This window comes from Myotis lucifugus, unplaced genomic scaffold (assembly GCF_000147115.1).
Source record: "Myotis lucifugus unplaced genomic scaffold, Myoluc2.0 scaffold_119, whole genome shotgun sequence".
NCBI classification, from domain to species: Eukaryota; Metazoa; Chordata; class Mammalia; order Chiroptera; family Vespertilionidae; genus Myotis; species Myotis lucifugus.
The window spans coordinates 2,942,749-2,956,736 of record NW_005871167.1 but is presented as its reverse complement, the minus strand read 5'-3'; the positions used below and the strand labels follow the sequence as shown (position 1 = coordinate 2,956,736).

General features: G+C 45.3%; 1 protein-coding gene across 1 annotated transcript in view; it reads right to left on the bottom strand.

Annotated features, from left to right (window-relative positions):
• Nucleotides 1–10,175, bottom strand: part of BAZ2A (bromodomain adjacent to zinc finger domain 2A) — a 20,947-nt gene extending 10,772 nt beyond the window's left edge. The window contains 10 exon segments of the mRNA XM_023758029.1: nucleotides 442–566; nucleotides 2,833–3,043; nucleotides 3,212–3,313; nucleotides 3,732–3,840; nucleotides 4,882–4,942; nucleotides 5,084–5,560; nucleotides 6,035–6,253; nucleotides 6,867–7,052; nucleotides 7,907–8,497; nucleotides 10,038–10,175. Of these exon segments, the coding sequence (XP_023613797.1) occupies nucleotides 442–566; nucleotides 2,833–3,043; nucleotides 3,212–3,313; nucleotides 3,732–3,840; nucleotides 4,882–4,942; nucleotides 5,084–5,560; nucleotides 6,035–6,253; nucleotides 6,867–7,052; nucleotides 7,907–8,497; nucleotides 10,038–10,173 (2,217 nt within the window). The 5' untranslated portion in view covers nucleotides 10,174–10,175.
• Nucleotides 10,176–13,988: the final 3,813 nt, after the last annotated feature.

Genomic DNA, 13,988 nt, shown 5'->3' with positions numbered 1-13,988 from the left:
TACTCAATTCTCTCTCTTCAAGTCGATCCTACAAGAGACTTACACATCTACCATGATGTATGCCAAAGGTACATTGTGAAGGTACGCGCATCTAACTTAACATTAAATTTAGAGGCCTTAAGATGGAAGAATAATGGTATCTTGATTGCGATTTATTCTGACATGTAAACCTTGATAGAAAGTCATTTCTCTTCAAATTGGAACACATCTGTCCTGCGCTCTGATTTCGAAAGGACAAGGATGTTGGGGCGGAGAGGTGAGAGACGGGATAAGGGGTTGGAAATGGGTTCTTTCTCTCACCCTGGAGATGCCCACATTCATCTTGAACAAGCCCAATTCTCTAAGTCAAGCCCCTCAAAATTCCACATAATCAAGGTGTGCTGGCTACATGGAGGTTGCCAGATGTAGGAAATAACTGGTTAACAGGAAATGTTAACCCACTGTGTAATCTCTGATGTCCCTCACCTGCCCTTGGGTAGTAGTCTGACACTCTCCACGTTGTACCTTCTGTTTCATCTTCTTCTTGATTTTATTCATCTTTGCTTTATCGTCCTCATTCAGTGTTTCTGTGAGCACAGACAGAAAAATAAAGCGTAAAGCAGGCAAACCAATCTCCAGCATTCAGAGCAATATATGCATATCACAAAGCTGGCTTCCCAAGCAACTCCCTGGAGAATCTAGAAGTGTTTTTTTTTTAAAGATATATTTTATTTATTTCTTTATTTTTAAGAGATTTAAAAATTTATTTTTAGAGAGAGAGGAAGGGAGAGAGGAGAATGAGGGGGGGGGGACATTGACATGAGAGCAAAGCATTGATCGGCTGCCTCCTGCGCACCCCTACTGGGGATGGAGCCCACAACACAGGCATGTGCCGAGCGGGAATTGAACCGGCAATCTTTTGGTGCATGAAAAATGCACCAACCAACTGAGGCACACCGGTAAGGGCTTTTTGTTGTTGTTTTTTTAAGTATACAAAATAAAATGTTGGGATTGGAGGGCCAATGTAGAAGAGGAACCTGCTATGGGAGTAGAACAAAGAACTCAAATGGTATCTTTGGCCCAGAAACACCAGCCTCCAGAAGAGACTGCATTGCTTAAGAAGGGGTCCTAAAGGCCACGATGGCAGAGTAGCCTCGTAGCCTAACCATCTCCCATACTATTTGACAATGGCAGCAACTCACAGACTATGATTTTAGAGCGGAGAATGGAAACAGAAAATCAAATTGCCAGGAAAAGACAGTGGTCTCCAGACTTGGAAGTAATGATTAACCAGGAAAGAAGGGCCCGAGTAATGGACATCTCAGTGCAATCAGATTAATACTGACAGAGCTGTTGTTTATGCTCAGTTCCTATGTCTTGCTCCATAGAAAGATCTGAATTTCTTCCCCTTTGGAAAACTGAATATTAAATGTGATTCTGCAAACAACAGAGTGTTTTAGAATGAATGTTTCTGATATGATAGTACCTATCCTATTCTGGCATAGAAACACTGCCACATCTGTACAACAATCCTGTAGGTTAGACAGATACTATCTGCAGATGAACCACTATAGGCTTCTATTAAAATATAAGTGACTGGCTCTAGGTCACACAGTCAAAAACTGGCAGAGCTGGAACTTTGAATTAGGAGTCAGAAGACTCCAATTTTTTTCAAATTTTTCATACTATATCAGGGTAAATGTTAATATTTATTAAAATATTAGACATTTTCTACCTGTCTATCCCACTAAAACAGTGCCAATTATCTTTTGGATTCAGATATGAATTCTGAACCTCCATGATGGCGGCAATGAGTGAAGTAAGAGTATATAACCCAAACCAGTAAGATAAATAAGAAGCTGAAAAGATGGTAAAAAGGACATGAAAGCCCTCTTCTCTCATAACATATGGGGACTGCACAAGGCTCCACTAGGTAAGAGCAACTCAAGAAGAAACTAGCCATTAAAAAAGTACAAAAGAGCTGGGACCCTGATGCTGCTTTCCAGGGAAGAGGAGGGGGATTCAGATGCATTCTGTCCGACAATGTTAGTCATGTTGGGAAACTCAGCCATTAGCAATTCATCAAGATTTCAGAAACCTCATAGAGCAAGCAGAAACTCAAAGTAAGAAACACCTCTAACAGTTACCAAATATTTACTTGGACGTAAAGTATAGCAAAGAGCAGCTATTTTCAACTGGTGTGCTGTAAGAAATTTTAAAACATGCAATACCTGACTATTTAATCAGGGGCACTGACCTCTTTCCCCTGAGATTGTCAAATTAAAAAATGACAACAGCCAATACAACAATAGCAGTCTGATGTGAATGAATCAAAATTACACCTATTTTTTCATCTGATCAGCAAAAAATATATTTTTTGGTGTGTCACAGACTTTTAGTAATTAGTTTATGTGTGCCAAGAGATGAAAAAGTTTGAAAATCACTGGCATGGGGAATACAGTCAATAACATTGTAGTAACTATGTACAATGCCAGGTGGGTACTAGGATTATCGGGAGAATCATTTCATAAATTATAATTGTCTAACCACTATGCTGGACACTTGAAACTTAACAAAAACAATATTGAGCCCTAGCTGGTTTGGCTCAGTGGATAGAGCACTGGCCTGCAGAGTGAAGGGTCCTGGGTTCGATTTCCGGTCAAGGGCACATGCCGGGGTTGTGGGCTCTATCCCCAGTGTGGGGTGTGCAGGAAGCAGCCAATCAATGATTCTCTTTCATCATTGATGTTTCTATCTCTCCCTCTCCATTCCTCTCTGAAATCAATAAAAATATATTAAAAATATAGATTGTCAACTGTAATTGGAAGAGAAAAAAGAGGAACAGCACTGTACCTTGGGCCTCCAGTTTCTTTGTGGGGCGGTTGTCTGTCTTATTCACTAGCTCAGTGATTTTGACCTTGGGTGGCCGACCTCGGCCCCGTTTCACCTTGGGAACTTCCTTGGTCTTGGCATTCTCAGTGTTTCGAGGTCGGCCCCGTTTCCCAGTAATTGCCTGAATCCTAGATGGGATCTCCTCTGCTGACAGTTGTATCCACCGCAAGCCCTAAGAGAATAAGGAACACTGTTACAATGGGAGGGAGTCAGTGCAAGCCTCCTGGCACTGTGAACCATTCAATGCCCCAGAACCTCCAAACCCCACAAAAAGAAAGCTGCAGCTTATCTACCAACCCTTTCTCAGGGACAAAAGTATATTTAACCCTTGGGTCTGTACCTCCGGTGTGTCTCTCTCTTCAAAGAAATCTCCAACAGGCATACGGGGACTGAAGCTGAAGTGCTCACGGCGGACACTGTGTACCACGTTGCGGTTCAGGTACTAAAAGGAAGAGATAAAGTGGCATCAATGCCCAGCCAGCGTGGCTCAGGGGTTGAGCGTCAACCTATGAACCAGGAGGTCATGATTTGATTCCCGGTCAGGGCACATGCCCGGGTTGCAGGGTTGCAGGCTTGATCCCCAGTGTGGGGTGTGCAGGAGGCAGCCGATCAATGATTCTCTCTCATCACTGATGTTTCTCTCTCTCTCTCTCCCCCTCTCTAAAAGCAATAAAAATATAGTTTAAAAAAACAAATAAAAAAACAAAGAAAAATGGCATTAATGAAATCATAGCCCTACCAAAATTTTTGGCCAGCAATAGCAAAGGAACAGTCCCCAAAGCAGACAATAGCAGCCTGTTGCCACTGGACCTAAGAAAGGAATCTGTACTTCCCTTAAAAGCCCATGAAAGCTACATTACCTTGATCACTTCCGGGAACTGTTTCATCCTCTTCCCACAGGGGCCATAATACCAGGTCTCCCCCTGCCATCTGTGGCTGCCCTTCTTGATTCGCACCTCTCTCCGCCACCTGCCAGAGAAGCACACGGGCCCTGCCGCCAGGTCACACCCCTATCCACTCTCAAGCCACCCAGGAGTCAAGCCCACTGAGCAATGATCCTCCCCACTTCTCTCTCACTAGAACTTCATGTAGATGCAAACACAGCCTGAGATACAAGCTTGGCTAGATGGCAGGCCTGAGTGCTACTAACCCCTCAGGGCCTCAGGGGAAAGAAGTAGGCCAAACTGTACAAGCCCAGAAAGGCCTCCACTCCTCCTTTTACAAAGCCAGTGATACAAGCAGCCAGAAACCCCCCCATCACTGATGCCATTCAGGGAAATTACTGGGTTTCCAATAAAGAGGGTAAAGACCTAAGGGAATAAAGGCAGAAACTACAGAGGATAGGGGAGGCAAGAGGAAGAGTAAACTCACTGCTGACTCCGTGAAATGACTCCGAAGGCCATGGTTTAGTAAAGAACTCTGTGTTCTGAGCAACAGATTATTCTAAGCCTAAGCCTTATCTTTCTCTCAAAACTTTAAGCAAAACTCAGACTTGCTGACCACGAGTAGCCTAGAGGGGCAGGGGTGGAAAAGATCAGGAAGGCACTGATTCTTACAAGGCCCTTGGTGTCAACTGACTTGTTTATTTTGGTCACGTACTATTCTTGCCCTTACCTCTCTGAAGAACATTTTTTTAAAAAGCCAATTCATTGGGACTAAGCCACACATCATTCACTGCTAGCCATTCTCAGCATATAGGACAAGTCAGCTAATTTGAATATCTGAGCCCTAGGGTCACCACCTGGGTTTGGAAATTATAATAGCCCTCTGAGTAAAAAACTGAGTGGCCATAAGATGAGGAAAGAATAGATGAGGAGAGGCAGACCCTGAGAGAGGAAGGAAAGCCTAGGAAGCTCATGAGAAACGTTATCATTGTAGATAACTGTACTTTAATCCACTCTTGTCTAGCCCATTCCTCCCCATCCAGGATGAGGAGCTCCCTTCCCTTCTTCCTAGAGTCATTCATTAAATTTGTCAAAGTCAACGCATGTAGCAAACTAGAGCATTTACCCATGTTGGAGGGGAAGACGAACTTCTTCTGGAGTAGCAATTCGTCTCCTTAGAACATCACCTTGGGAGAAAAATAGGGGATACTGAAATAAGAATTCAGCAAAATAACGAAACAACAGGACAGCAGGGAAGGGCTGAATACCCCATGAACAGAAACTTTTCCTGGAACCAGCTAGGGATGGAACAGAATCTGGACACTCACCACCACCAGAAGTAGGGACTCCTTCTCCAGTGACCTCTTCCAAGTCAGCGGTGGTTTCAGGGAAGCTGCTGACATCCTTATTTGCTGGGGAGGCTGTTGGGAAGACAGCTGCAGGGGAAGCTTCGGTGGATGCTTTCGGGGGGGTCACTGGTGAGGCCGGCAAGGAAACTTCTGAGGAGATTGGTGGGAAGGCTGGTGAGGAAGCTGGAGAGACTGTTGGGAAGGCTGCTGGGGAGATTTCCGGGGAGGCTGCTGGGGAGACTTCTGGAGAGATCTCTGGGGAAGCTGTTGGACAAACTGCCAGGGAGATTGCTGGGGAGGCTGTTGGTGAGACTGCTGGTGAGGTTGTTGGATGTAGCTGAATAGTGGATGAATGGTCAGGGGCTGGCTGGGTCAGAGGTGGTGGGAAGTCTGAAGCCACCTGAGTCTCCATTTCTTGTTCTGCATCACTACCATTATTCAGGTCAAAGCCGTTATCTAGAATCCGAAGGGACAGGATGGGTAAAGGAAAAATGGTGTCATATAAAACAAGAGAATCTACTCAGTCAAACCTGGACTAAGATAAACAGGGCTACTTCAAGGACTTGTCCCGAGAGTTGGTAAAAGAGAATTAGCCTCTGGCTGTCCTCCCCATTCATGAAGGTTAAAGGGCAAAGCTGCTGCTGCTGTCACTGTGTGAACAATTACCTTTTACCTGGAGCCAGTAAGGCCTCTGGCCTCCTTTTTCCTGCAAACTCCAAACCTCACACGTCCTTTTGGGCACAGGGCAGTGAGAGTGGAGCAGCTTGTGCCTTTTAATTCCCACCACACACTATCCCAAAGCCCCCTCAGATCCCAGCAAGATGCTTTCACAGATATCCCACCCCTAAGGCCTAACTATGGAACAACAGCGTGCTCTCACTTTTTCCCAGGTCAAGCAAGACTTTCTTTGTCCTACCTCTCCTCACTTACCTTGTAGGACAGACTCCCCAAGGACGGGTGGAGAGGTGGGGCTGGCAAAAATAGAGGCTGAAGTTTGACTGTCATCTGCCAGAAGACTGAAGTGAGTGGCATTATTGAGGGAAGGACAATCAAGGGCAGAGATCACAGGGCTGTCCTCAAGAGGCAGCTTGTCCTCTGCATCCATCAGCTCCGTATCATCTATACCATAGAGTCCTCCACTTACTGGCTCTTCAGGGGGCGAAAAAATCAGAAAGCAAGATTTAAGAAATACTTGTCTAAATATATCTAATTCTAGTCCCCACAGTGTAAAGGTTCTAATAATAAATTAGGGAAATTTTGTAGCCCTCTTTTATGAAAGAGTAAAGTCACCAGGCTATAGGGATCATAAAAGCTTGAAGTGGAAATGAAGGGAAAAGCATGGGCCCTATAACAACCCACAGACCAACGCAAAAAATTCTATCATCTATCACAAAATAGGCCTTTCTTGTATTTCAGTGGGGCAAAAGGTAATTGTTCACTGGCAAATGTCTTTCTACTTAGTAGGAACCCAAACAGCCCAACTGTGTGGTAATAAGTCTCTATCCAGTGAATTATTAAAGCCCAGGGCTCATGGCCAAAAGGAACATTGGGAGAGAACCTGGGAAATGAACCAATTCAGCTCAGAGTGCAGTTGGCCGAGTCAGGCTAGCGGCATGAGACCGTGGTCTGCCACAGGAGTATCTGGAGGTCTCAATGCCCCAGATTCCCAAATCCTTTCCCTGGTTTACTATCTATTCCAGGTGACAGAAGCTGGCTATCCTTCTGCATGGTTAAGTTGAAGAGAGCCAGCTCCCAAGCCTACCTGGTGCCAGGGTGTTAAAGGGCTCCAGAGAGACTTCACTGAGGATTGGAGTGTCTTCCAGTTGATCAGGAAGATGTGAAGGATCATCTAAGCAGCTCACTGTGGGGTCAGGGACCAAGACTGAGACTTCTTGGTGTAATGATTCCACAGAAGGGATGGAGCCATTGTAGCCACACATCTTCAATTCTAGGAAATACCAGGAAAGAGCAAAAGGAAAAATAGTGCCTTCACCTGGTTCCTTTAGCTATAGCAAGCAGTCCATCTTCACTAGAGGGATGTTCATTCTTTCAACATTTATAGGTGCGAGTTCTATGTCGGATACCTTTCATATCAAGATATTCTCAGTAAGCAGAATACTTACTGAGTACTATTAAAATCCTATAGCAGGAATGGGGTCTGAGACAAGACTCCCATCGTGTTGGCAGCTATTTCCCCCATTCAGTGGGAACAGGTGGTTAACAGATACAACATCCTGTGATTTCACAGGGTGCTCGCCCTTATTCTTGGAATCAATAGCAAACTAAGCATTTATCTATTTAGAGGGCAAAGTTGAGAGGGAAGATCACATGTACCAACAACAAAAAAAGAAGGAAACTGTGAGCAGACAAGCAATGGTATGCTCTGCCGGCTTCCTTCCCTCCTTCAAATGCCAATTACTAGGGCTCAGGCCACTTTAGCAGCCAGTCTAGCTGTGCCATAGTCAAGTCAAATTGACCTCAATGCTCCCTGCTAATGGCAAACCCCTTCCTATATTTTGAAAGAAGCCCTGATACAGTGTCTGTTGGGGCTGTTTCAGGCTCGCCCACCTGCCCTCTTCAGGCCAGCAGCTCTGCATGAGCTTGAAATAATTTGCACTCCCACTCACGAGCTGGTGCTGCTGCCACAAAAACACCAGCCACTTGGCTCTGCTAACCACCAACATGCAAATCAGCCTCCACTGCAGAGAGCTGGAAAGACAAGTTTTCCTCACCTCAAAAAGCCACTGCCCCCATAGCCCCATTTTCCTATTCCCAACCAAGCTCCCAGGCCCACAGTTATACCTGGCTGCTCTTCTTCCAGCTCCAGGCTGCCTACCAAGCCAGTGCCATTCTCTGCCACAACTGAAGTCAGCTCCTTTTCTGCCTCATCAGGATGAATACCACTGCCTACCTCCTGGGAGGGCGCAAAAGTCTGGATGCTGGAGCCCAACATGGGAGAAGTCTGTGGGGAGGTGAAAAAACTAGGGGGTCCATTGGGCATCACCTCAAAATTCTGGTCAGGAAAGGAATCATACAGTTCCTGTGAGTCGAAGTTAAGCCCCATGGGACTCTGGGTACCGTTGGCCCAGAACTCTTGGCTCCCAGCCCGAAGGTTAGTGTTGTGACTTGGGGATGAAGGTTGTCGGCTGCCTCCAAGGATGCCATTGAGTGGGTATTGTCCCCCCGAGAACTGGGAGAGAAGGGGTGGGTCCTTGAGGTTGCTGCCAGGATTGGCGGGTGGGTACTGTGAGTAGTTCCAGAGACAGTCGTAGGCCACGTTGGGGTGATGGAGGTGTGAGGTGCTGGAGGAGTGGGGAGCAGAGTTCAAAATCCCTGAAGTAGTAGTGTGAGATACAGTAGATAAGCCATTAACATTCACATCCCCATTCAAACCTGGCAGAAAAGGAGGGAAAAGGGTCAGTTACAGATATGTGTGCGAGTAACTCTACCAACTCTAACCAAAAGAATAACACTGACTAGAAAAAGGGAAGGTGAAGGGGAGGGGATTCCCCCTCTGCTATATTTATGTCTTTTTGGTCTCCAGGGAACACCCAACACAGATGCTCCTGTATATAAGCTTAGCAACTGCTGCTGAGGCTACTGAGTAGGGGGCTGGGGAGCTCTCCTGGTCTACCACAGGAGTGAACAGCAGAGAGCTGGCTGCTACTGACGCTCAGGGCTTTTTATTTTGTTTAAATGAAGCTATTTGCAGATTCCCTACAGTGACTTGCATTCTTTCCCATCCTCACTCCCTAAAGGAATTTTCCCCTAGAGTGGCATGACTGAATTCTCCTGGCCCCTCTTTTCCCCAGTGCCTATTTGGCCCTACAGTGGGACCAGAAGGGACAGCCTTCACCTCCCTGGCACATGCAGATACAGCACTTCGTGCTGGGCTAAGAATAGAATTTGCAGTCACCACAGCAGCAAGATCCCAGCTCAGAAGACTTGGATTGGCCCCTCCCCATAAGTACTGGGGTGGGGTGGGGAGATCTCTGCATGACCGGTACTGCAGATTTCAATTCTCAACACCAATGGCAACCTCTACACTCAATCAAATAAAAAGGAACCAAGATGTAAGGAAGCTGGGGCAAAGGGGTCCTCCAGTGAAATAAAGAAACTTCTATCTACCTACAACCTTATGGAGGGTAGGAGGGATGGGTGGGAAGTATACGCCTAAGGTAGTATTTTTTTGCTGTAAGGAAGAAGTGAAGCATTGGGCTTCTCTCTGCTTCGAAGCATAAAGTACCTGAAACCCAGGCAAGATTATAGAGAGGTACTTGGCAGAGCCATGGTTCAGAGCAAATGATAAGCCAAATCCAGGAAAAGGCCTGATCCTGGCAATAACAAGTTCAGCTGGAATTAGATGTTTCTCTCTGGGGAACTAGATAAGTAAGCATTAAAACTCTCCATCTTCCATCCTCAAGGACAGGAGGTAGCACAAGCATTCTGCCCTCTTTTCTGTTGAACAAATTAAAAGGGAAACCCATACCAACCTTCAACCCCACCCTTATCCCCCACCCCATCCTCAGGGTGGCTTCTCCAACCTCTAAATACAGCTTCTCAGAAAGCAGACCCCTCACCTCTCTCATGGGTCCCACCTGATTATCAGAAGCCTTAGCCACCTCGCCACTCTCTGGCATAGCCAGAGAACAGGGAAGAGCAGGCTAAGATGAAAAAGCCAGTATCTTTTTCAATCTCTTCCAACCTTTAGTCAAGACTAAAAGTATTGCTTCCATTACCCCCTAGAACTTGTCCTTAGAAGCTTGATTTCCCTCCAGCAGCTGGAGTTCTGAGGATTCCCTCCCTCCCTCCCTCTCCCCCTGGCACAGAGCTGAGGTAGCCAGCCCAGAGGGGATCCAAATCTTGTCCCATTAACCTGCTCTAAAGGAACGATGCCCATTCCCATTCCAGGCCATGTGGCCCTCACACTCACTTTTCCCTTGCTGGGGGAAGTTCATGGGAGACCCGTTAGTGTAGAGGCCCTCCCCTGAGGAGGGGGAGGGTTTCAGTCCTGAGGCAGCAGGTGCAGGGGGAAGGCCAGTAAAGTTAAAATGGTCGTTGGCCTCCATTTCTGTAGGAGGGGAGAGAGAGGGGGGGAAAAACACTGGTGGTTAAACAAAGTTATGTCACTTTAAATTCTCTAAAGGGACTGCCATCATTACTTCTATCTACTTACCCTTCTCCTACCTAAGTACTAGGGGGAAGGTAGAGACTAAAGGTAAAAGAGGAAAAAACATACTCCTAACCTGGACATTGACCATACAGAAATAGTCTTTTTAAGTCAGCCTTGTAGAGATAAAAAGAGTTAGTGAGAAAAACAAAGACACAAGCCTGCAGGAGTCTTTCCCCTGTGTTAGCCCTATCCTTTTTAAAATATATACATTTTTTATAGATTTCAGAGAGGAAGGGAGGAGGGAGAGAAAGAAACATCAATGATGAGAGAATCACCGATCAGCTGCCTCCCGCATGTCCCCCACTGGGGATGGAGCCCACAAACCCAGCATGTGCCCTGACTGGGAACTGAACAGTGACCTCCAGTTCACAGGTCAATACTCAACCACTGAGCCACACTGGCCAGGCTAGCCCTACCCTCTTCAGTCCCAGTCCAAGTTACCCTTCTATGTTAGATATTAGCCCCCTATTATAACATTTAACATTCTCCATCCTTTTGGTTTTTTTCCCTTCAAAGCAAGGCCAGAGTCCCACAGGTTCTCAAAGCCATCTTATTTTTTTTTTTTAGTATATTTTTATTGATTTTTTAAAATTGATTTCAGAGAGAGAAAAGGAGAGGGAGAGATAGAAACATTAATGATGAGAGAGAATCATTGATCCACTGCCTCCTGCACACCCCATACTGGGGATCGAGTCTGCAACCTGGGCATGTGCCCTGACCAGAAATCGAACCCCCTGACCTCCTGGTTCAGGGTTGATGCTCAATCACTGAGCCACGCCAGCCTGGCTCAAAGCCACCTTTTTTATAGGAAGCCACAGAAATGGGGGTATTGGCTGAAAAGCATATTTGATATATATCCTTTGTTTTATTATTATAGTCGAGTTAAACAATTTTTAAATATTTTTTATTGATTTCAGAGAGAAAGAGAGGTGGGGAGAGAGATAGAAACATCAATGATGAGAGAGAATCATTGATCGGATGGCTGCCTCCCGCACACCCCCTTACAAGGGATCTAGCCTGAAACCCAGGCATGTGCCCGGAATGGGAAATCAAACCATGACCTCCTGGGTTCATAGGTCAACACTCAACCACTGAGCCACACCAGCTGGGCTCAAGTTAAACAATTTCCACGTTATCCTATCCAGAGTCCTCGATATCGGAAGAAGATAATATTGTTACCTTAGTAAAGGGATTTGAAAAGGAGAATACATTTCAGGAAAGGTGACCATAAAGGCAAAATTCAAATCATCCAGCAAGCAACTTATTCTCCATGGGAAACCCATACCAACGTGACAACAGCTCAGAATCAGAGTCGAGGAATAAGAATAGGATAACGGAAAATTCTTAACTACTCTGTTATATCTACTATGGTTCATAACGTTCTGGTTTGTGGCTTACATGTAAAGGATACAGCTGGATATTTATATTTGTAAAGTACAGTGGCGCACTGGGACGCAGTAGTTAAAAAAGCTTTTCATTCTCTCCTGAATATGAGATATGCTCCTAGTGAAGCCCTTGATCAGAATAAATCTTTCTTTGATAGAGCAAAGAGAAGAGAAAGATAGGAAGCAGAAGCCAGAATTATTGGTAGTCTGACAAGACAATCAGATACTTATGATGTACTAGTAGTGCATTCTAATTTGATATGTGAGACATGATCTGTCTTGATACTGAAAAAGCAGCTCCTTGGATTACTATGTTTTTTTTTAAAAAGGGCAGAAGAGCCATAACCAGTTTGGCTCAGTGGACAGAGCGTTGGCCTGCGGATTCAAGGGTCCCAGGTTTGATCCCGGTCAAGGGCATGTACCTTGGTTGCGGGCACATCCCCAGTAGGAGGTGTGCAGGAGGCAGCTGATCAATGTTTCTCTCTCATCGATGTTTCTAACTCTCTATCCCTCTCCCTTCCTCTCTGTAAAAATCAATAAAATATTTAAAAAAAGGGGGGGGGGCAGAAGAATTCAGGTAGAAAGATTCATCAAACTCCTAAGATGAGGCAATAAGCTGATCTAGGTGATGTTTTAAATAACCTCTTTTTATAACAAACCAGAAGTTGGGGGGGGGTCAGAAAGAAGCGGGTTAATGGGGGGGAAGGGGACATCTTTAATACTTTCATCAATAAAGACAAACAAAAAGGAAAAACACAGAAGCAAAACTTTAAAAAAAATGAATAAACTGGCTAAGAGTATATATGACTACTGCCCAAGGTTTGCTAGAGTTATGTTCCTGAATATGCTAGATGATGCAAATTAGACACCATTAGGTAATATGTGAATTTAATATAATTCTGAGCATGAAATATTAACCCTGTATAGAATATGGCATGATAGCTATAAGGTTTTCCAGGCTAAATACCATAATTAGCTCTACTTTCATCAATTTTAACTACAATTTTTTAAAATACTGATTTTAGAGAGAGAAGAATGGAGGAGAGATAGAAACATTGATGAGAAACATCGATTAGCTGCCTCCTGCATGCCCCTACTGGGGATCAAACCCTGATCTCCGGGTTCATGGATCGACACTCAACCACTGAGCCACACTGGCTGGGCTTAACTGAAATTTCAAAAAATAAAAGCAATTTGTATTTTGTTGATTTAAGGGGGAAAAGTTTTTAGGATTGACTTATTTCCCCATCTTCACTCTAAAATAAGCAGCAAAGCCCTAACTGGTTTGGCTCAGTGGACAGAGTTGGCCTGCAGACTGAGGGGTCCCGGGTTCAATTCTGGTCAAGGGCACATGCCCAGGTTGCAGATTTGATCCCCAATAGGGGGTGTGCAGGAGGCAGCCGATCAATGGTTCTCTCTCATCATTTATGTTTCTATCTCTCCCTCTTCCTTCCTCTCTGAAAGCAATAAAAAATTAAAAAAAAAAAAAAAGGCAGCAAACCTAAACCTGCTATGCATCAATAAAGAAATTGGGTCTCTGCCCAGCCAGTGTGGCTCAGTGGTTGAGCATCAACCCATGAACCAGGAGGTCAGGGTTTGATTACTGGCCTGGCCAGGGCACAGGCCCAGGTTGCAGGCTCCATCCCCACTAGGGGGTGTGCAGGAGGCAGCTGACCAATGATTCTCTCTCACCATTGATGTTTCTCTCTCCCTCTCCCTTCCTATCTCTGAAATCAATAAAAATATATTTAAAAAAGAAAGAGCCGCCCTGACCAGTTTGGCTCAGTGGATAGAGCATCGGCCTGCGGACTCAAGGGTCCCGGGTTCGATTCCGGTCAAGGGCATGTACCTTGGTTGCGGGCACATCGCCAGTGGGGGATGTGCAAGAGGCAGCTGATCGGTGTTTCTCTCTCATCGATGTTTCTAACTCTCTATCCCTCTCCCTTCCTCTCTGTAAAAAATCAATAAAATATATATTTAAAAAAATAGATAAATAAATAAAATAAAAAAGAAAGAGCCTTGGCTGGTTTGGCTCAGTGGATAGAGCATCGGCCTGCGAACTGAAGGGTCTCGGGTTCATTTCCAATCAAGGGCACAAGTCTGGGTTGCTGGCTTGATCCCTGATAGGGGATGTGCAGGAGGTGGCCAATCAATGATTCTCTCTCATCACTGATGTTTCTCTCTCTCTCTCTCTCCCTCCCCCTTCCTCTCTGAAATCTATATAAATATATTAAAAGGGGGAAAAAAGGAAGGAGGGAAGGAGGGAAGGAGGGAAGGAGGGAAGGAAGGAAGGAAGGAAGGAAGGAAGGAAGGAAGGAAGGAGGGA